This window comes from Passer domesticus, chromosome 18, assembly GCF_036417665.1.
Source record: "Passer domesticus isolate bPasDom1 chromosome 18, bPasDom1.hap1, whole genome shotgun sequence".
Taxonomy (NCBI): Eukaryota; Metazoa; Chordata; class Aves; order Passeriformes; family Passeridae; genus Passer; species Passer domesticus.
The window spans coordinates 9,043,880-9,071,695 of NC_087491.1; the positions used below are offsets into that span (position 1 = coordinate 9,043,880).

General features: G+C 42.9%; 1 protein-coding gene across 4 annotated transcripts; it reads right to left on the reverse strand.

Annotated features, from left to right (window-relative positions):
• Positions 1-1,419: 1,419 nt before the first annotated feature.
• Positions 1,420-27,804, reverse strand: SETX (senataxin). 4 transcript variants are annotated; one of them, XR_010349137.1, is made up of 27 exons: positions 27,692-27,804; positions 26,083-26,269; positions 24,774-24,954; positions 23,336-23,543; positions 23,067-23,176; positions 22,406-22,625; positions 22,147-22,266; positions 20,967-21,138; positions 20,314-20,404; positions 15,636-19,865; positions 14,714-14,813; positions 14,134-14,310; positions 13,252-13,481; positions 12,548-12,715; positions 12,279-12,435; positions 11,359-11,460; positions 10,817-10,929; positions 10,077-10,148; positions 9,630-9,779; positions 9,047-9,154; positions 8,132-8,319; positions 7,415-7,507; positions 6,651-6,815; positions 6,060-6,197; positions 3,641-3,728; positions 3,265-3,358; positions 3,022-3,160 (listed from the first exon to the last, which is right to left on the reverse strand). XR_010349137.1 is itself a non-coding variant. In XM_064393899.1 (26 exons), the coding sequence occupies exons 3-26, from the start codon at positions 24,951-24,953 to the stop codon at positions 2,162-2,164; spliced, it is 8,379 nt and encodes a 2,792-aa protein (XP_064249969.1). In that variant the 5' UTR covers position 24,954; positions 26,083-26,269; positions 27,692-27,804; the 3' UTR covers positions 1,420-2,161. The 4 variants fall into 4 exon arrangements, 3 of the variants coding, with proteins under 3 accessions (XP_064249969.1, XP_064249971.1, XP_064249970.1); XM_064393899.1 differs by lacking the exon at positions 3,265-3,358 and having other exon boundaries at positions 1,420-3,160; XM_064393901.1 differs by lacking the exons at positions 3,265-3,358; positions 26,083-26,269 and having other exon boundaries at positions 1,420-3,160; positions 27,692-27,764.
• Between the last annotated feature and the right edge of the window lie 12 nt (positions 27,805-27,816).

Sequence of the window (27,816 nt, forward strand, 5' to 3'; positions counted from 1 at the left end):
TCCTTCCAGCACGTGCCAAGTACTGCTCTCAGAACACGTTCTGAAATGCAGGCTAGGGAAGGAAGAAAACTGGAAGAAAAGTTTCACAGCAACATTCTTGTGACCAAATTGAATTTAATAACCAGAAAAGCATTTCCTCATTCATTTTGTTGCCAGCTTCACTTTATTTACATCAAGGCAGCCCAAATGGCTTCCACAGCCATGGGGTTTGCAGAGCAGCAGCCTCTTAATGTGCTAAGTACAAACAGCAGGCAGGGCAGCACAGCCCTGCCAACAAGAGCCAAGGGGCTTGGAAGATGACAGTTTTTAAATATTCCTATTAACATAAAGGGGAATAACACACAGGGTATGGAGTCTGTGATGGGGAGTGACTGAAATGTCCAGTTTGTTAAGGTCAGAGTCACTCAGCAGCCTCACGAGAGTCACAGCAGCTGGAGAAGAGCACACAGGGCTGCCAGGAGGAGTCAGGGCTCACTGAAGGATTCAGAATGCAACATAACAAATAACTAAAGCTGAACAGTGCACAATGCTGACCTCACCTCACAGGGATCTCCAGATTCTCCCCATTACACTGAAACACTCAGTCCTGCACAGCACAAGGAGCTGGACAGCCCCAGCCAGCAATAAAAGCCTCCCTACACACCTCCAAGGCAGCTCCTAGCAGTAGAGCATGTTTGTTCTGGGTGTGGATGCATTAGGGATGAGTTTTCCTGGCAATTACAGCCTGAACCAGGCCCTGGTGCTTGGCAGAGTAAGGCACTGGTGTCTGCCTGAGCTGGGCCACACTGCCCTGCCTGGCAGTGGGCTCAAAGGACAAAGCTGGAGTTATCCCTGCAACAAAACAAAAATGGAACTGAAGATGATGGCTAAACTCACTTGCTCCAGCAAAGCCACAGTGCTGTGACAAGGGACAGCAGGACACTCCCTGCTTCAGGCTGTCCCTGAACATGGCACAACCTGGCTGTGCACCCAGCTGTACCAACCCTGCAGCCCCTCCATCCCTGAGAGCTGCGCTCCCAGGTTATCTCCACACAAAACTCAGTGCATGTGAAATGCTGCTCTCCTCCTCCTGAGACACACACAGGCTCCAGAAAACAGAAAGGGATACTTCAGTGACCCAAAGGAATTCTTAGTAGAAATAATTCCAGTTTTATTGTGAAATGTTATGATGTGAGGAAGGTTTTCTTAAAAATAATTTGGTTTTTTTGCTGTCCTCTTTTACTGGCTGCATGTTCTTCATCAGCACAGTGGAAAGACTCCAGCAGTAACACCCTCAAAGATCTACCTGCCCTTTTCATCCCTGTAGATCTCCAAAAGCTCCATACAAAGAAACTCAAGTGATATTACCAATAACTGGTAACTAGACCTTGGACCAAGATTCCACAGTGCTGTTGATTCCTCCTCACAGGGACACAGTGGGACCAAACAGATCTCACAGGTTTTAATCTGCAGATTGTGTTGCCACTGCAACAAGAAAGGGATTCCAACTGATAGAGCAGCAGCAAGAGCAAAACTCAAGGCACGTTTGTATAAACAAAAACTTTTCTGTTCCTATAAAAACAGGCAATAAAATATACAAAATAAGTAGAATTCTCTCCATTCAACCAATGTACATCTGCCTCACTCTACCCTGAGGCAGTAGTGGAGCACTAGAAAAAACCTCTGTTACCACATTTCCAACATTCATTTTTGCTATGAAATAAATTAGACATTAGTGCAAAGGGAAAATAAGTCTGTCTTTTGGATTTTGGGGCTGGGTTTTGTTTTTGCTTTACTCTGGTTCTTCATAAAAAATTACATCTCTAAGAAATTAGCATTTACACAAGAAAACAAGAAGCTATGTATTTGCCAAATATCTTAAAATAATTCTGTATACTGTACAAATATACACTGTTAAACATTTACAACCTCAGCTTCCTAGATGACTAAACCCACTGCTCTTCCAAGCAATGCAGCTACCCAACTTCTCTTTTCAAAACCTCAAAGGTACCATCTGTCAGGTATTAAATCCCTTCACAATTAGGGACAGGATGGGAAAGAGATCTTCTGATAGTAGTGGTATCAATATATGGGAGTTCCAGCTGTGCTAAATAATTTAAAATACAGTCCTTGCTAGACAGAAATCTGGGAATAGATTTTCAGTAATGAGCCGATAGTAAAGTCAGTGAAAGAACTTTCTTCTCTTGGCAGAGCTTGATTCTGTGTTCTCTGCTGATTCCTGGGATGGTCTCCTTGACAAACCACGAGAGTCTTTGTTCCACTCACTGCTACTGCTCTGCCCTCCCTCACTGGGGGCTTTGGAACCGCTTTTGGGCACAGCTGCTCTCCGGTCGCCCTCGTGCTGGGCTGAGTGAGGGGCTGGGGGAAGCACGCTGCACTGTCCTGCTGTCTGCTGGGCCTTCCTGGCATTTTCTGCTCTGCAAAGCTGATCCCTGGCAGCTGAGGACACAGCCAGGCCTTGCTGTGGTGCTGATCCTGGATTGCTCTGGGCTGACCGATGGCTGTCCCTCGAGGGCTGCTCCTTGCCTTTGCCTTCAGTTCGGCTGGCCAGGCTCGCCAGCCTCGGGTCCCGCGGCTTCTCTGGAATGGCACCAAGGGCTGCAGCCCCCGAGGGTGCAGGGGCACTGCTCCTCCTGGCATCTGCAGCTGCAGCCCCCGAGGGTGCAGGGGCACTGCTCCTCCTGGCATCTGCAGCTGCAGCCCCCGAGGGTGCAGGGGCACTGCTCCTCCTGGAATCTGCAGCTGCAGCCCCCGAGGGTGCAGGGGCACTGCTCCTCCTGGAATCGGCAGCTGGAGCACCTGAGGGTCCAGCTGCTCCTCCAGCCCCCAAGGATGCAGGGGCACTGCCCCTGTTGGAATCTGCAGCTGGAGCACCTGCAGGCTGTGGGGGCCCTCGGCTTCCTTGGGGCACTGCATGGCCAGGGCCAGCAGTAAGTTCCCGTGGGCTGTTCCCAGAATTTCCAGGCTCACTCCTCTTGCCACTGGAAGAACCAGCCTGCACCACAGGAGATGTCATCGTCCCTCCTTTGGCTGGGGACTGTCCTGGTGGCCTGAGCTTCAAAATCCTGAGAGCCTCTTTCTTGTAATTTTTTTCTGTTGTCCTAATAATGGCACCTCTTTTCTGAGCATCCTGAATCAAGTGATTCCAGTTTTTATCTTCCTTTAAAAAAAAAAGAAAAACAAAAAAAAACCTTGTTACCAGCAAGAAATCAACACAAATGGACAGAGGTGTCAGAGGATGTATAACCTCTTTAATCAAGGTACCTGACACAACTGTCATGGAAACCAATGCTATGTTCCTTCTGGAATGGAAGAATCTTATGTTTCAGGTGCGAAACAGCAACAGACACTCTGGCTGCTGTAACACAGGGAAGGCACTTTGAGCCATCAGAACTTCCAAAAATGACAAATTCCTCAATTTCTCAATTTCCAGGGGCTCCCCTCAGAGGCGCGGGCCTTCAGCGCCCCCTAGCGGCGGACTAACACACCCCCCTCCCGCCCTCAGAAAATCCCAAAACCCAAGGGCCCTGCAGGACACAAAGTTCATTTTCTCGCACAGACTGCAGCAGTCTGAGGGTGGTGCTCGGTCCCCCGGCCCAGGGGTGGCTCACAGAGCCCTCTCCATCCCCGCTGCACCTACCATGAGCGTCTGCAGCCGGCCCAGGATGAAGAGGCTGAAGCGGGCCCGGGTGATGGTGACATTCAGGCGCTGGAGGCTCGCCAGAAACCTGAGTGACAAGACAAAAACTAAGCTCCTCAACTACTTCTTCCACAAGAAGGTTTAAAGGGTCAGGAGCAAAAGACATAAAACGAAATGTCACTGGAATTAGCAGCGGCAGTTCTTCCCCAGACCCCGTAGCAGCAGCCCTGCCTTATGTGAAATGCTGAGCATGAATTGTGTTTTCTTTCTTTCACCACTGATTCCTTGCAGGGAATTCCAGTTCTTTCCAGCTCTTGCCGTTGCTGTTTCCTTTCTTAGAGCAAATCCCCTCTTAATGCCAACCACTGCTTCCTTAAACGTTCCTCAAAGTACTGAGGACATCAACCTCACTTCACCTATCAAGACTTTAAGCTTCTTTTTGACTCAAACTGAAATAAGATTATATAATATTTGGCGGTATTAATGGGAAAACACCCTACTGAAATACTGAACACTGCACATGAATATTTTATTTTAAAGGTGACCTGCACTGGAAGCACATCAAGGCAGACTTTTGCTTTGTCATGCTTCAAGAGGGGAGAGTATATCCTTGCAGAAATCTAGTTTTGCACTAGGAAAATTGCCTAGTTTGGTTTTCAGAGATCACAATCCATAGTACTGAAACCCAAACAAATGCTGAGTGTATTCTTAAAGGCTGACTTCTGTTACCACTCATTTACCAGAACACCAAAAAAAAGGTTTGTGAGACTAATGTCAACTATTTCTTCTCTAATGAAAGAGCTTCCAAAATACACAGCTTATTCTTTACTAACAAAACCCACAATTCAAAAGTCCAACCTAATTTGAGCAGGTTCACTATCAATGCCTGACTCTGTGGTCACTGAGACCTCATCTGCAGCAAATTCACAACCCTGCAGTGAAGACTGCAAAAAACACAGAGTCACCTCAAAAAATTTGGACAGTGCAGGAAATAAGAGAAGGAGAAGCAGACAGCAGAGTGGATCCAGCAGCAGAGATAGAGTTCCCTAGGTCTTGAGAAATGAAAGAGGGGAGACCTTGAAAGTCTACTAAATATTCCTGACAGCTTTTACAACTGAAAGACAAGTTTATTTTACCAGGAAGGAGGGGAAAAAAACAAAAAAAAAAAACATTATCATCCCTTGCAGTTTTCTTCTCCCAGTTACTTTCAGAGTAAATTTAATGCTGGACTAGCAACCCTGGAAACAAAATACTTCACTCAGGCTACAGGATGTGGCAAATACCCCATCACACCTTGCCAAGGGCAGCTGACCCTGAAACAGAGATGTCCAAGGCAACAGCATGTACAGCTGCTAAGGCACTGCACTGGCACAGCTTAAATATATAAATATATTTATAATATATAAACCTTTATATATCAATGTATGAACACAGTAAGCTGGAAAGTTCCTGCTGAAAGAGCAGAGGTTAAATCTCATGTCAGCCAAAAGAACTGGCAGGTTCCAGCTACCTTCCATTCCCAAACTCAATCAATCAGATTTCAAGAAGTCTTCAAAAGGCATTATTGTTGTTTACCATAAGATTCCTTCTCTTCCCAAAGTGGATCAGCACAATTAAAAGCAATTTTTCTTGCAGAGAATGAGTATCACAGAAACATAAGCAGTTTAGTGAAACTTGTGTGTAGAAAGATTTTTGTTGATGTGACCAGATTTTTCCTAGTTTAACTTAGAAGGCAGTGAACTCTAAGGCATATTTCATATTTTCACTACCATTTTTTAAACTAAAATGATCCACAAGTTACAGAACTCAGCAACTGCTCTAAGTGCTCTGGGGGTAAACAGCACAATCAGTCGGACAGAAAAAACTATAAAATTAAGACATCTGCATTCCCGAGTTAAGACTTGCTGCTAATCTGCCCTTATCTTAGAAGACAAGCACACTCATCTACAAATCCCATGCAAGTCTGCTACATCACATTCCAAGTGACATACACAACTAATTAACAAGACTTTTACAGACATTAACAGGACAGCAACAGCCACAGAAAATGGGTTTCATTTTGAGAACAGCACGCAGAAAGTTACAAGGTGTACCAAAAGCCACAAGAACAGTAACTGCTGCAGTAATAATGCAAAGAGCCAAGATCCCAAGGCCAACCCTGCCAAATCCAGGCAGTGGCAGGATAAGGGAGCTGTGCAAAGGATCAGCACATAATACAGAGCACACCACCAGCATTTCCCTGTCCCTCTTGCTCAGAGATCTCAGACCAGAACACCAATTCCTGCCCTGAGACACCCTTTATTCACTGACTGGTAGAAGTAACTTGCTCTCTGTAACTTTCTAACCAGTCCTATTAAAAATAGGACTTCCTCTGCAGAGTCCCTGGAAATGGGACTGCAAATGGCTGCAGGACACATACCCAATGGATCCTTTGGTGCTGTTTGCCTGCAGATGTGGCAGAGAGGAGCCCTCGGAGCTGTTTGCCCGCACACAGGACACGATGATGCAATCCTTCTCCCGGCCCTGGAACGCGTCCACTGTGTCCACTTCTCCTGGGCTGTTCAAGAAATAGAATTGAGCAGCTTGATCATTATGACTTGGATTTTTAAGCAACACATTGATGCAAATAGTCTAAACACTATCCTTAATGCTCATGTCAAACCACCCAGGGTAAGTTTCTCCTTCAGTACATGAGCCTAAAAGCTGCATTCACTTTTCTGAGATCAGCATCATTCTGAAAATCTGTTTGGGTCCACACAGCATGGAATTTTAGGTTCTTTTATTCAGAACAGCACTATAATCAAAGCATGTGGGTAATAACTAAGAATGACACTAGGAGACCATGCCTGTTTTAAGCAAAAGGGTCACACATCCCATTTAAAGGCACAACCAAGTGCCAATTTTAGCAGTACAGGAAGAAGTTGGAGACTTTTTACCATTATTTAAGAGGATAAACAAAGGATTCATATGCAAGAGCCAAGGGCCATTTGAAAGTTCTTGGTTTCTTTACCTGTTATTCTTAAACGCACTGTCCAGTTGTTCCTGGATTTTCTTTTTCTGTGCACTGTAAGGGGTGATTATTCCAATGCGACGAAGGCCCAGATCTTTCCTTTTTTCTTTAATTGTTCTAATTAACTCCATCACCAGCTTCACCTCCCGAGGATTGCTGTAAGAGCTGCACAGGACAAAAAGGAAACATTACAGGAACACTTTGAGAGATTTGAGAGATCTTTCCAATTCAAAGCATTGGCCCAGTTTGTTTGGGAATTTTGAGTCACTGCCCCTGTTTTGAACTTCTGCAGCTTTTTTTACAGAGGGGATCAAAGAACTTGGCAAGCAGACCCTGAGGAGGGGCTACTAAGTTTGGGAAGTGCAGGCAGTGAAAAGTTGCACTTCCACATTCCCTCAGCACCTCCAGCTGTGCTCTCCTTACAGAGCAGGCAAAGGGGAGGGCTGAGCCTGCCACCTCCTGGCATCTCCTCACTGTGCACCCAGGAAAGGGAACTGATAAAATCAGCAATTCAAACTCTTGGTAAAGTTAACACAGACTGTAGGCATTTAGTGGCATCTAACAGTGAGTCAAACCAGGATTAAAACCAGTTTCAGATTTAAGAAAACCTCTGATTTTTTGGTGAAATTAAATCTTATCAGCTGGAAAATGCAGTTCTAGCTACTTGACCATATTGGAACAACGAAGGAGAGAACAAAGCTCTTCTGCAGGCAATTAATTCTCAGAAAATCTAAACTTTGGCTGAATTAGAATGCAGGACTTACTCATTGTCTCGCTCCTCACGACCATCAGCTACATCAAAAATCAGGTAGGGCTGGAATGGCCATTCTGAAGAACATCTGTTCTCCTCTATTGACCTGGAAATAATATTTTTATCACTAAGCAACTGTACAAATAAGAAATTCTAAGAACTTACATTCCATTAATTTATATAATGGTTATCAAACACAAGCAACTCTCCAGAAAGAGAGGAACTAGCCTAAAGCTCCATCAAAGGAGGTCTGGATTAGATACAAGGAATTTTTTTTCACAGAAAGGGTTGTAAAGGATTGGAACAGCCTGTCCAGGGAAGTGAGAATCACCTTCCTGGAAGTGCTCAAAAATCATGTGGATATGGCATGTGAAGACATGATTAAATGGTGGAAATGGTTGACATATGAGCTTGATGGCACTAAAAGTCTTTTCCAACCTCAATCATTTTATGATTGTAACTTTCAGCTCTTTTCCTCCCCAGAATCTTTAGTTTTCCCTGCTGCCCAAATAGACTGAGGCCTGAAAATGAACTCTCAGTACTCTGTATGCATAATTTTAAGGGCTCTTACCTATCACACCCAGCACTACCAGAGATGGAATGCACATTTTCTCCCATTAACAATCTCTCCCCCTCCCACAACCATTTTTAGACTCCCAAGAACACCCTGACATGAAAAAATTGCTTTGACATACCCTCTGCTCAGGAAGAGAAATAGAGTGCTACTCACTTGGCAGTTTTTAGAGTCCTGCCATAAACATAGTTGGATGGGAAGAGGCAGATGTCTGGGTGCATCCTGTACTGCACAGTCAGCTGCACCACAGGCAGGCTGTGCAGCATGTTCCTCTGCACTTGCTCCTCCAGGTGCCTCTGCAGACGGGCCATCAGGGACTGGTCATAGCCATACTGCTGAGCTTTCTGACACAGGGAGAACAGGAGAGTTCATTTGGGATCTCACTCCCCACCAGGCAAAGTGGTTTGGTGAATTTGAAAGTCAATTTGGTGCTTTAAACTTCTAAATCCTTGACAAAATGACAACTACACATGCTTCAGTTTTCTTTGTGTGCTGGTCTTACTTCAGTAAAGGCCACCTGCACAAACCTGAATTTTTGTGTCTAGTCTTTAACAAGACAACCTCTCCCTGTGACTCCTAACACAGCAGAATTTTAAGAACATCAACCATAAAAGAAAGACTTTCAAGTGGGACTTTCAAGACTTTTCAAGAGGAAGACTTACAAGACTGTCCAGGTGGGATCTTGTTAAATGAACACACAACCTCTAAACAATTTATTGCTCTAAAGAAGCCAGCCTGGTTTTCCTCCTTTCTTCAGAAGGTGTTTAACACAGCCCTTACTGCTGGAGACAAGGATGTGCTCCTATATATTCATTTTCAAACACCTGTAGGGTCAGGAAGTCCCCTACAAACAAGAAGTCTTCATCCTCAAGGAACAGGGTAGTGACTGAAGCTCCCAAAATGAGAAAACAGAACCTGCCACAACCCAATATCCCTCACAAACCAAATTCCCAGCTTCAAGTTTGTATTGCCTCATTGAAATGTATCTTTTCCCCCCTCTTCAAATATTTTCTACTGTTCTTTAACCATATCCATTCTATGGCAAGAAAAAAGCAGAGCTTGAACACTTACTACTGATTTGACAGTAGGAGGGAGCTGTTTGGGATCTCCAACGAGGACAAGTTTATTACAGCGATGGATCAGTGGAATCAGTGTTTCCACCTCACAGGACTGCCCTGCCTTTTGGATATGCAAACAGGACAAAAGTAGAAGTTGTAAGCAAAGCAGGGAAGTATATTAAATTTCTTGTAACACAGCTAGAATAATGCAAATGCTTTAAGTTTTCTAAATAAAAAAAAAAAATTTAAAAAGAAAAAGAAGGACTTTTCTCTAGTAAAAAACTACACACAGATTTATTTTATTATTATATATGCAAAGCTCTCCAAACAGACAAAAATATAACCAAACCATCTGGAAATCTTTAAAGCAAAAAACTATGGCTAAAATGTGGCTCTAAATAAAAGCTGTCTGCCATTACAGCACCAAACAAGAAGTCAGGAAAAGAATAAATTTAAAATTATTCTTTCTCCTCGTGGTTCTACCGGGCAAGCAACCCACAAATTTTGCAGCAGCAGCCAAAGAGCCCCAGGCTGGCCAAGCAGAGCCAGGGCAGGTGTGGAGGTGGAGGAGGGGAGTTCCCCCCTGCTGCACTGACCTCGTCCACGATGACACAGCTGAAGGGATCGAGCCCCTGGCGGGAGAAGGCGGATTCCAGCAGGCTGCCCCCGCTGGTGCTCAGCGTGCAGCAGATGATGTCAGACTCCAGGATGATGTCTGCCTGCACTTTCTGGGAGTGCACCCGGACCTTCAAGCACAACAGGACACCCTGGTTAAAATTCAGCTTTAACTGCAGCAGTGAATGTTCCTGTTTGGGCTTTTTCCCAATATGGAGCCAGAGCACACCCAGATTTCACAGCTAACTGTCCACAACTTATTCAGCTTATGGCCTTGATCCATTTACCTACAACTTTATAAATGCTCCAGGCTACATCAAAACCAAATTTCACCACAGTTAAAAGACACCAGGCATAAAAATACAACAGCTGAAGAATATTAGAGATATTATTTATCTCTATTTATTATTAGAGATAAATTCTCCTACCTCCTTCAGCTGAGAAGCGAGTTGTTGTCTCTCCTTTGCAAGTCTGCCAATTTCATCATTTAACATTTGACTCTAGATGGGGGAAAAATTAAAGAGGAGCCACCTTTAGCACCACCCATTTGCCATATACCTTCTCATGCCCTAATTAATTTCCTAAACATGTAGACTTGCTCAGTCTTTTAGTATCAAATGTGTCTGAAGAAGCCAATCAGTTTCTTGGAAAGCTGTCCCCGTATTTAGGCACTGCAACACACAACACCAGATCTTACACATTTGTGCAACTGAGAAGTGGTTTACCACCAGGAATCTCTTATTTGGCATAAATGCCAAATTCTTAGACAAAAAAATGGAAAACTTCAAGTGCAACACATATTCCAAAATCTCAGATCATGAGGTATCTTCCTGTATTTTCAATGAAACAAAAACAAGAGCTTTGAAACATATAATCAATTTAAAGCATTAAGATGTATAAATATTGTTACATTAAAATCTAACTAGTGACAGAACCAAGTGAAGGCTACTGAATGACAGAGCAACAAGTGGCATGATCAACCAGTGGAAAATACTGGCATAAATAAACAAAAAAATTCCTGATGTAAAGCTCTCCATTCCCTTTCATTGTGCTACCAACCTTTCCATTAGTTCAAAAAGTGGGTGAAGAGACAGTGACACCAAAAAGCAGAGTTGTTTTTGTGTTAGGAACACAAAAGCACAAAGAGGATTAAAACTTGTCTTGTTACCTCTCTCTTCTCACATCTGTGCATGGCACGCTCTCGAGAGAGCATGTCCAGCTTCTGATCCAGGGCTTCCTTCTTCTTCTGAATGTCCTGGTCACAGTCACCTGGCTTTCTTTCTGCAATAAACCAAAGGAGAACACAAAAGGAATAGAAAAGCTGTTACAGTGACTCCAAATTGGACAAATGATTTTTTTTGCTGCATTTTCCTATTTTCTATTCAAGTTTTATCTTGTACAATGAAGACAATGAGAATTGATTCCAACTGTAGTTCTCAAATGCTGCACTGTTTCAAAAATGATGGCTTTAACATGTATGCAATGTCATTTATTAAAGAAAAAGGTCACTTTGCTTATTTTTTTTCGTTTTCCTTAGATCCTGGCTCATACATAAACTGCCATTTCCCCCCTAGGGCTGAGAAAAACAATGTTTTATCAAATACTATTTTAGAAACACCTTCCTTCTTACAGGACACATAATCCCATGTGGAAAACATCACCAAGCTCTTAGAGAAGAATGAAGAAAAGTCTGATTTCCACATTACTTACTCATTCTGTGTTCAACTTGCTTATCCAGGCTGAATCCCCGCACTTCATTGTTGATGGATTTTTCAGCACCAAGTCTCACTAATTTGATATCACCACAATTTCCTGTTTACAAAATCAGGAGTCAAAATACTCTTAAATTACTCCAACTGTCTCTATGCTTTGCTATGACAATTTAAAAAATATAAAACGTCATGGATATCAAACAAGGCTTTTCTACTTATCTGGAGTTTTCAACACTTGACTTGTACTTAAATGCAGCTACAAAAAATTCAGTAATTCCAAACTCTAAAAAATAAAGATGGTGCCCACATTTTAGTCGTGGCTAACATGAAGAATGTTCTTTTGAATTAATGAAACTACCTCTTATTCTCAGGTTTATCTAAAACTTCCAGAATTCCTAACTTGGACAATGCTGAGTCCCACCAAGTAATGCAATTGGTAAGTCAATACCAAAATAAAATTTGGTTACAATGCAGGTATTTTTCACCTTGCCACAAACTAGATGCCTTAAACAGAATTAATCTACTTTGTATTAGTCACAAACTGGGAGGAGGAAAAATGAGAAGCTTAGACATATTAACATTTTCACCAGTCTGTTTCCCATGACCCACAAAGTCCAATTTTATTCAAAATAAGGCAAGGGACTTCAAATCCTCAAAGAGTATGAACTTAAACTAACAGCATGAAGAAAGGGGCAATGTCTATACAAAACAAAGTGCAACTTATTTCAAAAAAACTCACAATACACCTTTAAGAAAATCACATTAAAGTTAAAAATGTAAGAGGATGCAGCAGTTGTGTTCTGCAAGAGGAAGAAGCTGCTCAGAGGAGCATGCAAGTACAGTACATGATCAAATGTTTCAGTTCCTCCTCCAGGTTTTGCCCATTTAACATTAAAACAATTTAAAAACAAACCATACCCAAAGGCTCCTGTTTGTTTTGGCATTTTTCCTTAAATGAAACGATGATCTTTTTCATGAGTTCATCAACAGCAGCATTTGATGGTGCACACACTAGAAAACGGTTTGGCTTAATCTTGGAATTTTTTTTCCGAGCTGTTTTCTCATTCCTAGTGTTCTGCAGATTAATTAACAACAAACAAGCTCTTTAGACTGTTTCCACCTGAGACTGAGAAGCCAGACTGTACATTCATCTGAACCAAAGCCCAGTACATGATCACATCACTTACTTCTCTCAAAACACGGGACAGGAGTCCTACAATAGTTTTTGATTTCCCTGTCCCAGGTGGTCCATGGATAAGGCAGATCTTGGGGAGTCCTGGGTGCTGCTTGACCATGGCATAAGCTGTCTCAATGGCTCTCTTTTGATCTTCATTGTATTCATTCATATATGAAACCTGAAGGAATAGACAGGGCAAAAAATAATGAAGTCATGTTGATCACACCTTCCACATCAATCTTCTATACTTTCAAAACGTCCTCACCTCTCTAGCTAGAACTCAAAAGCTGGAAGGGCAGGGAAGCTTTTGATTCTAGGTTTGCTCTAGACACACTCCCAATCCTCACCTGAGTTGTAACAAAAGTTTTGTTCACTCCCCACACCTTTATTTTACAATAGCTTTTCCATCCTATATTTTATTTCCTGAAAATTCCCCAGTAAGAGGAAAGCAGTTTGAAGCTCTATAACAATAGAGCACAAACTATAACAATAACAAAAACTGTAACAATAGAGCACAAACACCTGAGCAAGTTCAGACTCATCTCCTCCACCCCAGCAGCCAACTCTGAAGAGGGCAGTGTCTCAGTGAATTTTGAAACGTGGCTATTTTCTCTTGGTCATCTCAAAAACCAGCATGAAAAACCAAACCTGCAAAACTCACGAGGCCCAAATGCTTTTCCTGCTAACCCTGGCACTCCCAGCCTCACGACTTACAGCACTTCCTGAGGCAACAGGCAGATCTCTGGGACAGAAGTCATTGTAACTTGGATTTATGATGGGTCTAGCCAGGGGGCTCCTGCTCAGCAGCAGCAGACCTTTAAACTTTCTGTGTGTGGTCACCAGGGAGCCAACCACCACACACTTCACTTGCTTATGGACAAAGAATGACAGATTGCCTCGGGTTTGCACAGTAAGATGACAGGCAGTTTGCTGCTCTTTTTGTCCTGTTAAAGAAGAATAAAAAAAAACAAGTAGTTAATTTAAAAAGTATCCAAATCATTAATTGAAAGACACTCCAGGAAGTCACTCAATGAATTCACTGCAACAAGATGCTGTCTTCTGCTAGGGAATCAACAATGAATTCTTGCAAAATGCCAACACTTCCCACCCCACCAAAAAAACAAACAAACAGAAAACAAACAAAAAAAAAAACCCAAACAAACAAAAAAAAAGCCCCAGTGCTCTGTACAACTACTCAGATCCCTGCTTTAATAAGGCAGGCTCTGGGTCCTTGGTAATCCTGGTAACTCACAGTTTCAACTCCCAAAGACAGTGACAATTTTAGACAGAGATCACAGAAGTTCATGGCACTTCCTATCTCCTGGCAATACCGTCCTAAAGATGCTTGCAGAACATTGACTCATCACCAGTTTCTTTTTCTATGTGAAGTTCCAGAAAAATGATGGACAGCAGGGCTGCAGCTTCACTTCCTGATTTTTACAAAGCTTCTAGCACAGAACAGACCAGCTACAGAGGAAAAACAATTCCATTTCCTCTGAGGCCAGTGGTACATTACAATTACCAACAGCCAGCTAGGAAGAAACATTTTATGGCACCAAGAAGGACCCCATTTTTATTTCTAGCCCTGCTACTCACTATTTGCACAGCCAGATGCACGAGAAAAACGTGTCACAAGGCCAACATGATTCACTGTGTGGTACTCCATCCCACTTTCTTCCCCAAAAGTTTCCTTCTCCTTGTGGACCTTCAAAAGGATTAAGTCATCCTCCTTCGGATGAAGCTGCCTCGCCAAATCACTCTCTCGTAGATGAGCTACCCAAAAGACAAATTAAATCACAAGGTTGAAAAGAAAATGGTTACATTTTTTACGTGACTGCAGAAGTACTGTTAACTTTTTAAAGCTGTTAAAGGCTACAGCAAAAGATTATTGTGAAAATTTTAATTCCATCCTGCATTCTTAAGCCTGAGCACAGCACTGTATAAAAACAGAGCAAGTCAAGGACAACTTTATCAAAACAAGCTGAAAAAAATCCCAGATGAGAGAGATGGAAGAAACAAACTCCTTGCAAAATACATAGTTCTCTTACATGCATTCTGTAGCAAAATCCAAATCCTTCCCAGATTTAAAGCAAACACAAAAAACTCTGCCTCTAACTGCCAGCTCATTACAATGCATCATCTACTTGAAAATCAGATTAAAAAAAACAACCCTCACCTGTAAAATGTGCTGTATTCATGTCAGCAGAAAAGTTCTCTAAGTAGAAGCAATAACCTTTCTCTCTTACTTTCTGGTTTTCTACCCATTCTTGTGCCAGCTACATGTTGAAAAGGAAGCAATAATACTTTGAAGGGTTTAGTGTATCAGAAGAAAATCTTACCATGACTCAAAGGGCAATCAAATGAAATAAAACTATAAGACTGTTAAGTAAATATATCAAGAGTCTTACCCATTTTTTTTCTTTCACTTAAGCATACCCATTACATATAAACACACAGGGCAAACAGAAGTTCTTCCTTGCCACTCACCCATTTCATGTACTTTCTTAAACCTCTTCACAACTACTCTGAGTCTTCCCTGACTGCATTTTCACCTTAAAATATCAGTATTAACCTGGCATTGGCTTTATTTTCTAGCTTATTTCTATAGAAGTGATGCAATGACTGAACTTGAAAGCATTCAGGCATTAATTGAAGGAACACTGTTTTGTCACTATTAAGCTATAAACCAACAAAGATTAGGAAAAAAAAATACTTCCTGGACTAACCTTCCCTCTCATGTAAGTTCTCAACAGAAACCAAAACCAGGTTTTCATCCTCTGGCATTGAAAAACCTCAGTTTCTTAAAGATTTCTGTTTTGAGCTTTATACACTATAGAGAGAGGAACCACATTCTTTGCCACTCCTCTTACTGTGGGTGTGCACCCAGGAAAAAATAAACACTTCACTGAGGTGAGTAACTCTGGAAGTCCCTAATCTTAAACACAGCTGTTTGGATTATCTATCCCAAATTGCTCCTCTATTCTGATCTCTATCTGAACCTTTTCAAAGGTAAATAGAGGATGTAAACCAGGTTTTAATCTCTTGCTAAAATTTATCAGTGTTGATGAAACCAAACCAAAAGGCAGAAAGCTACTTACGGTTTCAAAGGCATTGAGCATCATCAAAGGAAAAAATGTGTTAAAATACTCATTGTAGCCCGGAAATTGGACAGGAACAGAAGCTACTATGGTCTGCAGAAGATTATTTGGAGTTCCAAAGTAGCTGAAGTTTGCAAACATTTCGTAAGTCCACTTTAGGACTTGGTTAACAAAAATGCTGTAATCGCGCTGCTGAGCACCAAGAAAAGAGGAGTAGGTTTCTCGGCCAGGCCCCCTGGAAATATTTGAAGCATTGTCATAGTGTTTATTTTGTGACTGGAGAACGTTACTGGAACTAAGGGGTTGAGGTACGTTACTGAAACTTGAAGATTTGCTCGTTGGATTTCCTGCTGGTGCAGGTTTTGGATACACTGGTGGCCTGACCACCGCTGGTTTGGCCGTGTTCACTTTGCTTTTTGAAGGTGGGGGCAACTTTCTGACATCTTCCAGATCTTTGCTGAAGGCTGCGTTCCGTGAAGAACTTGCTGAGCTGAAAATTTTGGTAGTGGAAGGCTTTTTTGTTTTAGGTGGTGGGAGAGAAGGCTTGGCAAACACGTGATCTGCCCCTGGGCTGGTGGTTGGGTGTTTACTGCAGTACTCTCCAGGTTTTTCCACCTGTTCCACACAGTCTTTGTCCTTACATTTCACAACAGCTGAAAGTTCATTCTGCTGAAGGCTTTCATCAACATCCATTTCCTCTGGGGTCTTACTACCTATAGCAGCATCTTGAACACTTTCCTCCTGAGAACATAACTCCATATCCACAGGATCTAACTGGGTTAAAAACAGATTATCATCACCTTCGTCACTGCTTTCATCTGATTTACACCCATTTTGCTTTGAAGTTTTCATCTCGCACTCAGGCAGGACAGTGCAACCTTTTCCTGAAGACTCCTCTTTATCACCTTCAAGTGCAGTGGAAGAGAGACTTGAATCCACAGGGACAGGAGGAACCACAACACTGTTACCCTCCCATTTGCTGTTCCAGTCTGAAGAATGAGGCATTTTAGAGGCATTTGCCACCTCCTCCACAGAGAGGCTCTCATATTTTCTCTCACTGGCAGAAGGACAAGAAGCCTCTTCTCTTTTTTTCTCCCTTTGGTTTTCAACAGATTCTTTAATAGCCACCAGTTCAAAACTTTGAGGCTTTTGTTCCACAGGTTTTGCACAAATTTTGGTAACTTTGTTTCTACTATGTGAACTTCCTGCAGAACTTTTCACACTTCTTTTGGCCCTTGGATACTGGCGGTCTTGGCAGGCTAGCAGTTTTTTGTTACCTTTTACAGACAAACGCTGAGCCTCGATCTGTTTGGTCCTTTTTTTCTGTGTCACTCCAATCCTGCCTGCAGCTTTGCCGTGGCTGCGCAGCAGAGCCAGGCTCTCCAGGGAGGGCTGGGACAAGTCGAACGCCTTGCGGGGGCCCTTCTTCAGGCCAAGCTTTTCTGCAGTGGACGCTGGAGCAGGACTCTGCCTCACCTTCCTTGGAGGAACCACAGCAGGCATTGACCTGCCAGGCTGAGAACGTTCTGTCGTGCTCTGGAGTGGTGTTTTGGTTTTGGCTGTTTTAACAACGGGAGGTTTTTTAGGACTTCTCTGAACAGACAATGCCGATTTACATTTTGCTGTGGTCTTCTGTGGGCTTGTGCTGTTTTTCTTAAGGGCCAACTTTGAAGCTAATGAGATGGGAGATGTAGATGCTGTGGGTTCAGGCACTTTTGGCTCCAGGGTGAAGCCTTCAGCAGTACCTTTGTCTGCACATTTCTCCAGTTGACCTTTTACATCTTCCTTGCCAACTGATTCTTCCAAGGTTGAATTAGTCACTTCTTTTGTATCATCATCTTCTTTCTGATAAGAAGTATCTTCTGTCTGCTTTTCTATTGAGCTTGCTGCCTCTTCCATGGCATCATCACTAAAGTAATGCACATCATAGCCCCAGTCATTCAAGTTATCATTCAGGCAGTCATCTGAATTACTTGTCTCAGGTGCTGGTGAAACACGATCTTGTTTATACTCCTGAGTTGCTTGCATAGCATATTCTTGAGTATCTTGCCAAGCTGAAAAAACCTCAGCTTCTGTTTCAAATTCAAAGTACTGAGAATCACATTCATCCAGTAACATGGGAGAGCCTGGAGACTTTGATTCTCTTTTAGTGTCACTATCAGAAGTGCTGCTGGAAGTTGAAGACGGCTCTGCACACACATTATTGTTCTTGGTTGTTGTTTCCTCCTTCTCAGCCACGTTTTTTTCCTCATCAGAAGAGTCTGAAATGACAATGACTTGATTGCTAGGGCGATCTCCACCACTGGGACACTTGGCAGTTTGGCCATCATTGGAAGATCTCACAGAACCTTTCACTTTCCTTTTAATATCAGATGCATTGTGGTACACTGAGCTTTCCTGGTTGGATGCAATGGGAAAATTAACACTTTTGGCATAAGCAGCTAAAGATAATTTACTGAGTTCTCTATCAACCTGGGAGTCTGATAATTCATCATCTTTAGAAGCCGTCTTCACAAAATTCTCATCTTTCTTCCCCACTGAACTGTTTTCCCTCCTGAAATATTCTGAAAACTCAAACAACCTGTCACTTGATTCACACTTCACTGACAGTGGCCTGATCATATCCCTCTTGTTTTCAGAGCTAAATGGAAAATAACCACTCGCTGAAACTTTATCCCTACAAAAGGTCTCCGAAAATTGATTTTTGCAGTCATATTTATCCAAATCATTTAAATTAGGCTGCTCCTGGTTTGAAGTTTGCACGTTACTGCTCCTCTTAAAGAAAGACAGCAAGGATGAACCTGATTTTTCTTCTGTTGATACTTTTTTCAGCAAGGTGTCATTACGCCCTAAAAGTAAAGTACTGTCATCTTCCCTCCCTTGCACACCAGCTTCATTTCTAGCAGAGTTAGAGGAATCCAGTGGTGCTTCCTTGGACACCTGTATAGTGGAGACCAGTCTGGACTGGAACACACTGTTTGCACTTGTCTCTTGCATACTTTTGCAACTCCTTGAAGATGGAGAATCAAGAGGAGTCTGAGCAGACAGATATGGCGGCGTTTTGGATTCTGCTTTGTGTTTCACTTCTGACTCTCTGCCTCTCCTGAAATCTGAATGCTCAGTATTCGAATTGAAGCACTGATCATTCGTATTGCATTTCCCTGCCACAAGATCAGAGCTCCTATTTTCCTGAACTTTCCCACATACTTTTGTTGCCAAAGAGTTCTGTGGGAAGACAAACTCCTGAGCTGATAAGTCATTAGGCTCCTTTTTAATATTCATCAAGAGGCCTTCTGTGGACGTGCAAGACGTTGAACTTCTACATGCATCTCTACATTCCTCTTCCCACGCATTCTTTCTCCTATGCAAAGGGTACTCTTGGCAATCTCTGCCTTCCTTTGACACGACAAACGGTGAATAAAGATCCCTCCTCTCATGTCCACTCATCTTGTATCCATCATCACAGGCATTCCTCTCGTGCTTTGTAGAGACAGTTGGCAAAGCTGTTGAGCTTGAGCCGCTCCCTCCAGCCAAAGAGGCGCTCAGTGCTTTACCCTTTATACTTCTTATAACTTGCTTTAAACACATTTGCAGCTCCTGGGCCTCCTGGCTGCTCAGCTGCCACCCCACAGCCCGATTTCCCCTCAGGAGGAGGTTGAGTTTGTCCAGGTACTGCTTGCAGAGGGCGTGCTGGCCGATCTGGTAGCCCTCCTTGAGCAGGCTGCGGATGAGCTGCACGCAGGCGTGCTGCACCGAGCTGGGCGCCTGGAAGGACCCCGCGGCCGAGCCCTTGGCGAACGGCCCCGGCGCCTTCTCGCTGCAGCGCGTGAAGGCTCTGCTTGGCAGCGTGGCACACCTCACCACTGCCTCCACCCACTCCTGGGAGCTGATCCACAGCAAGTGCAGGCACTTCTTACTTCTGTGCAGCTCAACGATGGACACCAAGATGAGGAGGAAGAACTCGGAGATTTTGTCGCACTCCTGGAATCGTTCGATGAGGATATCTTTGATTTCTGAGCAGAGGTAGTGGATGACCTCTACTATGTAGGCCACACCCAAGTCCTTGAGATCCATAAGGGACTGAACAAAAGGGATGAACCAGAGGAATGTGCTGTGATGGACACGCATGTCTCTGCCAATGTCAGACTGAAGCATGTTAGCCAGGGTCTGCATATCTTCATACATGTTGGGGCAGTACTCTGGGCAAATGGCAGCCTTCCAGCCAGTGTCCTAAAAACACATTCACCACACAACAGCCTCAGTGATATGCACAGTTTAATATGGCAGCTTTCTTGTAGCCAAGCTTTTTTGTTACTTCCTTTTATATATTTGTTCATTAAACAGTAACATCTCTTATATCCCAAAGTAAGCCATCAAAAAAAAAAAAAATAAAGAGCACACAGACATAACCAGGAACTAATTTCCTAAAATGTTATCTATTAAATTGGTGTGAAGTACTAGTTCCTTTAAAATTCATTGTGAACTATTCAAAGACACTGGCATGATGATATAATTTAACGTCAAATAATCAAAAACACATGAAAAGTCTTTAAAAGACACTTCATAAATGCAATACATTGACATCAAGAGATGACCACACTTGGAAATATTTATTCTTGACAATGTAATTAAGTGATCCCAGTTCAAAGAAAAGGAATATAAAATACTGGTTTAATACCTTTTGAGGCTTTTCTGTGTTATAATTATACACAATCTGACTGCAAGAAATCATGTCATCACCGTAGTCTGACTCTGGTTCAGCTTTTGTCCTGAAAAGAAACACAGATTACTACAGACTCCACAATTAAGACCCTAAGAAACTCAGGACAGACATTGCTTTCCAGACACTTAGTGAGCATTAGAACTTGTCAGTGATAAAACACACATATTAAAAAGTGTAGAGCTTGTTCTATCCAGCTTGTAAGAGGTGGGGGAAGTGACTGTCTCAGGAAAAAGCTTTCTATTGAGTTACAGATTTGCCTATATAGAACAATGCCCAGAATGCCATCTACTGAAAATTCAGGAATTTCCATAAATTTAGCAAACCTTGAACATGGCAATTTTCATTAACCTTCAGTGCAAGTTGGTTGTAGCACTAAATAAGCACTGAACAGTTAACAGTCTTCCCAATTCAGGGAAAAAAAACACTAACAAGTTTAACAGAGACACCAGAGTTACCAAAGAGAAGCAAGCATGTATTTTTTGAAGGAACATCACAATTCTAGGGGACCTACTTCAACTTTTCTTTGCTTGAAGATGGAAACATGATATTTTTTTAATTGCCACCTCCCTCCCCCAACACAAATTACAGCAGCACTGACAAGAACTGACCTCTTAAAGCTACTGCGAATATTTTTGATTTCGTTGTTGTAGCTGACACTGTTGATTATGGTTTGAAAGGCTTGGACAGGATCAATCAGCTGACCCCAAACTTTAGATCCAAGCTGATCCAAAATAACCATGAAACAGTGCAGGGCAGGCCAGAAGGGGTCAGTGGAATCATCTGAAACACAACAGGAACAGTGCAGAGGGTTGAAATGCAAGTCTTGGACATTCTTAGGCTAAGTAGAAATTGAAAGAGCTGGTTCTTATTGATTTTTCTAAAATATCAATAAAAAAGTATTCTAGTAAGTTGCAACAGTACTTTTTAGTGGAAAAATAATTTTAAAAGTCAGGCTCCCTCATTTGTACAGAGACACTGCTCCTCGTGCAGTCTTAAATCAACAGGAGCCTGGATGCCCATTATTAATATTAAATAATACTGATATTTTCCCACTCTATGAAACTGATTCTTTCACACTGGTTTTTGCAGGGCTGTGCTAAGAAGTGGCACAACTTACACAGTTATTTATACTTTCACTTACACAGCTAATTTCTACTTCACAGTTATATTAAAAGCAATTGGTACTTTCAAGTGTGTTCTTACTCCTTCATATAAGAAAATATCATACTCTCAATAATCACAAAGTTTATGAAAAATTTGTTCATTTAAGAGGCAATCCTGAGCTCACAGGCCATTCCCAGACTATGCCATGGAAACCCACGGGGTTACTAAGTCTAAATTCTAAAGTCCAAATTTACAGCTGCAAAAGGAGGTCCCCTCAAATGGACAGATGGAAAAGTCAAATTTTAAGGCAAACTGCAGCAATTCAGAAGGAGTTTCTTTACTTCAGGACTCAAAATTCAAACTTCATGCCACAATGAAACGAGCACTCTGTGTGCACAGGCAGCCTGTACATTAAATGAAAACAGTGACAGAAATTGCAGATTTGTTCTCTTAAAACCTCTAAGACGGATTTAGCAAAAGCACCACTATCCCTTCTTCACTGCAGACTTTGGATGTCATCTTTCAGTATTTGTCAGTATTGCCCAAATATTGCACCTTTCAGAAGATAAATAGGCCTCAGGTAAAATTACCTCTCATTACACTACTAGGAACTTAACAAGGAATTTCCTAAAGATGAAAAAATGAGCTATAAACTGTCTTAATCTCAGTATCAAAACTAGTTACCAGCTGCTTCTTTCTCCATAGTGTGAAGTATAGACTGCATGAAATCATTTTGTTTGTCTGGGCCCAGTAACAAAGAGTCCATTGCTTGTTCTTCCAGCACTGACAGCAACATGCAAATTCCTGCAGAAGAAAAAACAGAAGCAACCTGTCTATATTTTGAAAAAATACACAGCACCTATGAATTTGTACAGCTTTGACTTGAAAAAACTGCTCACAAATGGGAGACAACACAAACTCATTTCTGATCATAAATACTCACCCAGCCAATAGTTCTTGTAGTTGGCTGTATCATACAAATGAGCTGGCAGAAGGATGAGTTTACCCTTTTCAAACATTGAAGAGCTGTAAATATCTGGGTTCTCAAAAAGCCCCAACTCAATAACTCTGAACAAACAAGCCAGCACTTCCTCTAAGTCGTAGTAATCATCCCTGTCAACCTTTCCTAAATTCCTCGCTGTTAGGATGGCCCATCGACGAACCTAAGGATTGAAACAAATAGTTTTATATTAATAAAAAGAAGTAAATTCTGTAAGAGGAAGCACTGCTATTACAAATGGGACAAAGGCATATTTTTACTAATAGAATAATTAAAAATAAGTCATCAAAATAACCTTAGCAACAGGCTTGCTATATCTACGAGATGATGTTGGTGACAAGGAAGCTAAAATCCAGGGTAATACCTATAAAGGAAATTGCTTGGGATTTATGTGCAACAGTTGGTTTGTACTAATTTTATGTTATTTACATGAAACTGACCAAGATATTCTAATCAGAGAAACTGCATATTGTAACAGAGATCAAGTTTTATTAGCAGAAAAATGCACCACACATTTTCTAAAATCATGCAAGACAGCACTCAGTCTTTCAGTATTAGCATGTGCACATAACCAGGATTTAGCAGAACAGAAAAAGGAACTTACCACCTCATTTGGGTGTACCAAAAAGAGATAAATTCCTGGGTATTTCTCAAAGACCTGAAAGGAGTCTTGACTTAGTTCCATTCTGCAGAGCACTTCTACACACAGCTCACCTAAAAGGGTAAGATAGTTATAGTAAGGACTAATTTACAGGCTCACAAACAAAGTGTATTTAGTATCAAAATAAATTATACATTGTTCCTCTGGTTTAAGTACTGTTCATTTTCACCTCCTGCAGTGGAACACCACCACTCCCTTGCACAGATACATACTGACTTTCTCATGCAGCAGCAGGTATGGGTATTTCAGGATTTCCAGCAGGGGCACTCGCAGGTTGTTCTCAAAATTCGGGCCCACATAACCAGACAGAGGTGTCTCCCCATGCTCATCCACCAGAAACAGCTCATCCTCTCCTGCTTCTTCGTTCATGGATTTCTCCATGTGGGCAACAAGGCGGGAGGTTTCCAAGTCCCACAGGTCCTATTCAGTGGGGAAAACAACAATCAAAGTGTACTTGTGAAGAAAGTGATGAAGGACGTTTATTACCACATGCAGATAATTACACATTCAAAAATTGTAATTTCATTTTGCAAAGGTTCTTTCTACACATGGTCCAAAACAGGAAAGCTTTGAAATGGAATGCAACCGCACAAAGCACAAATATCTCACTTTAAATTGAGACTATAAAGTAATTTTTAAAAGAACAGCCTTCAAACCAGATGCAATTTCATCATTCTGTTAAATATTCATTTCAATACTTATTTTAGGTTAGTCACAAAACTTTGTTCCACTGGCCAATACACAGAAAGACACGATACAGGAAAAGATCATCTTCAGGAAGATAGGAAAAACAAATATAAAATCTTGCCTTTTTATAGATTTTGCAATTATTGGAAGGAAAAGAATATAAACAATGCAAAGAGACTGACTGATTTGCTGGATATTTGTAGGGATTCACCCACTTAACTTACTCATCTTAAGTAACTGCTCCAAACCTCAATTAGACACCAAGTTTATTCACTGCAGTAAATGGACACAAAAAGGAACTTGCAGTAGGTCCAGACACTTCCCTTATTTCCAGTCTATGGAACTTCCAGTCACATGGAATTGCACTCCAGAGCAATCTAGCTGACCAATCTAAAGAGCAACCTTTTAGACTGTGATCAATTAGCTAAAAATACATACTTTACATACACAGAAGGGAAAATAAGCTAATAATACAATAAGTTTTATAATAAGCTTTCCTAAAATATAAAATTGTATACTACTAAGGCAGAACTGCAAAAGTGCTTTAATTTTTTTGATTAATTGTATAGTCTTGCAAGGTCTGATCTCTGAAATTCAAACACAGGAGAAAATTACAAATGAGAAGTGAAAGCAAACAAAACAGGAAGAAACCAATAACTGAAGAGAAACCAGCGGAAAAGAGAAAGTACATTAAAGGAATGAGCTGTTAGTCTGGCAGATGTTCTTTGTTTCAGATGACAAACCATCAACAGCATGAAAGAAGTCCAAGCTATAGTGTCTAGTTACTGGTTTAGCTCCTGCTAATTTGAATATATGCAAAGAGGATCTCTGTTTTACAACCAGTTTGTAACTCCAGACAGTTAAAAAGCAACACAAACTCCCAAAACCCAATAAAACACAACCCCTCCCCTTACACCGAGGCTGGACCACAGAAGCCTCTTAATTAATCTCTTAATTAATTACCTCATGCAATCTTGGACATTCTTCCCTTGCTTTGTGGTATTCAACCACACACTCCAGGCAGTAACAGAGGTCATCATTGGAGCCTTCAAAATCTTCCTGGGACAGCCTTTGAGCAGCATAGTGCTTCAGGAACTCGGTGGTGTCAGCACCACTCTGTGTGCACCACCGGCATGTGCTCATTCTGGGGGGGCAAAGAAGCAGCAATTAAAGCCCAAATTAAAGCAGCAACTAAAGCCTTCAAGTGGCAAAATATTCCTTTCAGCCAGAACAATTTTAAAGTGTGGGGAGTGTCAGGATTTCAGTTACTCATTAGCAGCCTCCATGCAGGTGTTCTTACAAGATCCAGGTGCATGCAGTTAAAGAGATTAAAGCAATTAAAGGGACATCACACAAAAAATGCCTCTGGAAGGAATAGCACACACTAAAAGTAAAGCACTGTAATCAAATGTGCAAACTAGGGAAAAAAAGAGGTGAAAACTCATTTTATACATTAAAAGAAATATCATCTTTCCCATATATTGCATGATTTCCAGAACTACAATGCAATGCTCTTTATATTATTTTACTGGTGTCTCTGGAATCTAGGCCTAGTGGCACAGAGTTTAATTAGCTTCTTTCCTTAATCTCCTACTAAAATTTATAGGTCAACAAATCCCTGTTGTCACAAGCAAAGGATACTTATGCAGAACTTTCCTGTCTTTGTTATTTTTATAGACAGAAAGAATGCTAAAATTCTCACTACAGATTGCTTTCCTCTAAAAACAAAAATCCTTCACTAAGCAGCAATGGAGTCATCTCAGATCCTGCTAGCCTGAGGAATTCCACACAACACTGGAACCACAGAATGGTTTGGGTTGGAAGGGACCTTAAGGATCATTTCACTCCACCCCCTGCCATGGCAGGGACACCTTCCACTGTCCCAGGCAGCTCCAAGCCCCATCCAAACTGGCTTTGGACACTTCCAGGGACCCAGGGGCAACCACAGCTTCTCTGGGCACGCTGTGCCAGGGTCTCAGCACCCTCACAGGAAGAACTGTCTCCTAATACTCAATCTAACCCTGCCCTCTGTCACTTTGAATCCACTCCCCCTTGTCCTACCACTAAAGTTCCTGATGAAGCAAACTTCTCCTTGTAAGCCCCTTTAGACAATGGAAGGCTGCAAAAGCATGAACTCCTGAACTAACTACACAAAAAGAAAGGTGGTAACTACTTCTTTTATTCAGCATTAAAAAAAAGCAGATAAAGCCAAGCCATCAGTTTCCTCATACATACACATACAGTGGGAAAACCCAACAATTGTGGCATTTACCTTTGCAAAAAGCAGCTATTTGCTGTGCAGGTGTGCCAGGTCACATGGTGGGAAGGAGAACAGCGCTGCCCTGCAGCCAGGGAAGGGGCTGAGCCCCTCAGCCATACATGTCCTGAGTGCAGAGGGCAGAGCCCTATCCTCAGCAATCCACCCCCCGGTGACCAAGTCTCGGTGGTGTTTCAAAGATCTAGAGCAAAACAGAAATCAAACCACTGAATCACGGGGTCAGCCTGGCTGGAACAGACCTCGGAGATCCCCGAATCCAGCCCGAGACCAAGCACCACCTTGTCACCTGCAGCACGGTCGTGACTCCACAACCAAAGGTTGTAAAGTGTTTTATTCAGCGCTGGACGCAAGGGGAGAGCATCTTCCCAAACCCTGCGTACCCCAGCATCCGCAAATCCTCTGTTTATTCACAGAGATCATGCATATTCTATTAGCGCCTATACATATTCAGTATCTAACCCCGCCCATTCTCCGCACGGTGGGGAAATTAACTGCGACTGCACAGTTTATGCTTTTTATTGAGTCGGTGGTCTTTAAATGAGCCTGGGGGCCTGGAAAGATGAAGGCTCAAAGTCTTCATCGCTGTTGAACTTTCCAGCTCAAGTGTTTTCACATGCACAGTCTCTCTCTGCTTCGAATTTTCTGGCAAGCTCAGCAGTTTTTATCAGGGGTCTCTCTTATTTTGTGAGCTCAGCAGAATTTTGCAGTAACAGGTATCCTTCAGAGGGTCCCCTATCTCAGTCCCGTACCACAGAATAATGAATACCACATGTTCACATACATATTGCCCAAACTATCCTAAATTCCCCATTAAACCTCAATTCCCTTGTTTCAGCACTGAGCGCCACATGCAGCTGAACACCTCCAGGGATGGTGACCCCTGGGCAGGCCATTCCAACGCTCAAATGTTTAAGAACTCTTTCAGTGAAGGAATTCCTGCCTGAAGGATGCCCTCCCTGGCACTGCTTGGGGCTCTGTCCACTCCTGTCCCAGAGAAGAGGCCAACCCTCACCTGATATAACCTCTTCCCAGGTAGTAGATCAGCAGAAATCTGTTCAACTCACACTTAAGAACTGCTCTGGTATTTAGGTTAACAGCTGCATTAATGCATTTCACGAAGCGGTAAGCACGATTTGCAAGACAATCCCTTCTGCCATTCAAATGCGGAATTTTGCCTCGCTTTTCACTCGTAAATATTTACCTATGCCCTCTAAGCCAGGGAATGGCTGCAAGGAGCGTGGGCGGGCACACGGACGAGCCCCGGTAGGAGCAGCGCCGTGCCCCGCAGCGGCCGCGGCGCCTGGGCACGGAGCACCGAGAACTCTTTCGGTTTCGCGTCCGGAGCCGCCGCATCCGCCCCGGTACCGGTGCCGCCCCCATCGCAACCCCAATCCGCCCCGGCAGCACCGCCCGAGCCTCGCCCGCCCTGCCCGGTGCGCTCCGTCCCTTCCCGCCAAGCGCGACCCGGCCCGCCGTGAGGCGGCGTGAGGGACCCACACAAAAGGGCGGCCGGGCAGGAGCGCGGGCTCCGGGCGGCGGCACCAGCTCCGGGGCGGTGCGGGACGAGCGGACGGCCGCTCTGCTCGTCTCTCGCTCCGCTCACCTCACGCCGCTCCCGCGGGCCCCTCGGTCCGCCCGGCACGGCACGGCCCGGCCCGGCCCTCCCGGCGCCGCCGCTGCCGCCCTGAGGCCGCGGCGCTGCCCGCGCTTCCGGACGCGGCCGGAAGT

Coding starts and splice junctions, on each gene's coding strand:
- SETX (XM_064393899.1), bottom strand. CDS start 24,953: ATGAGCACATGCCGGTGGTGCACACAGAGTGGTGCTGACACCACCGAG. Junction 14,814..15,635: donor TGCTCAATGCCTTTGAAACC/GTAAGTAGCTTT, acceptor TTCAACATGTAG/CTGGCACAAGAATGGGTAGA. Junction 10,930..11,358: donor GCAAGTTGAACACAGAATGA/GTAAGTAATGTG, acceptor GGTTTATTGCAG/AAAGAAAGCCAGGTGACTGT.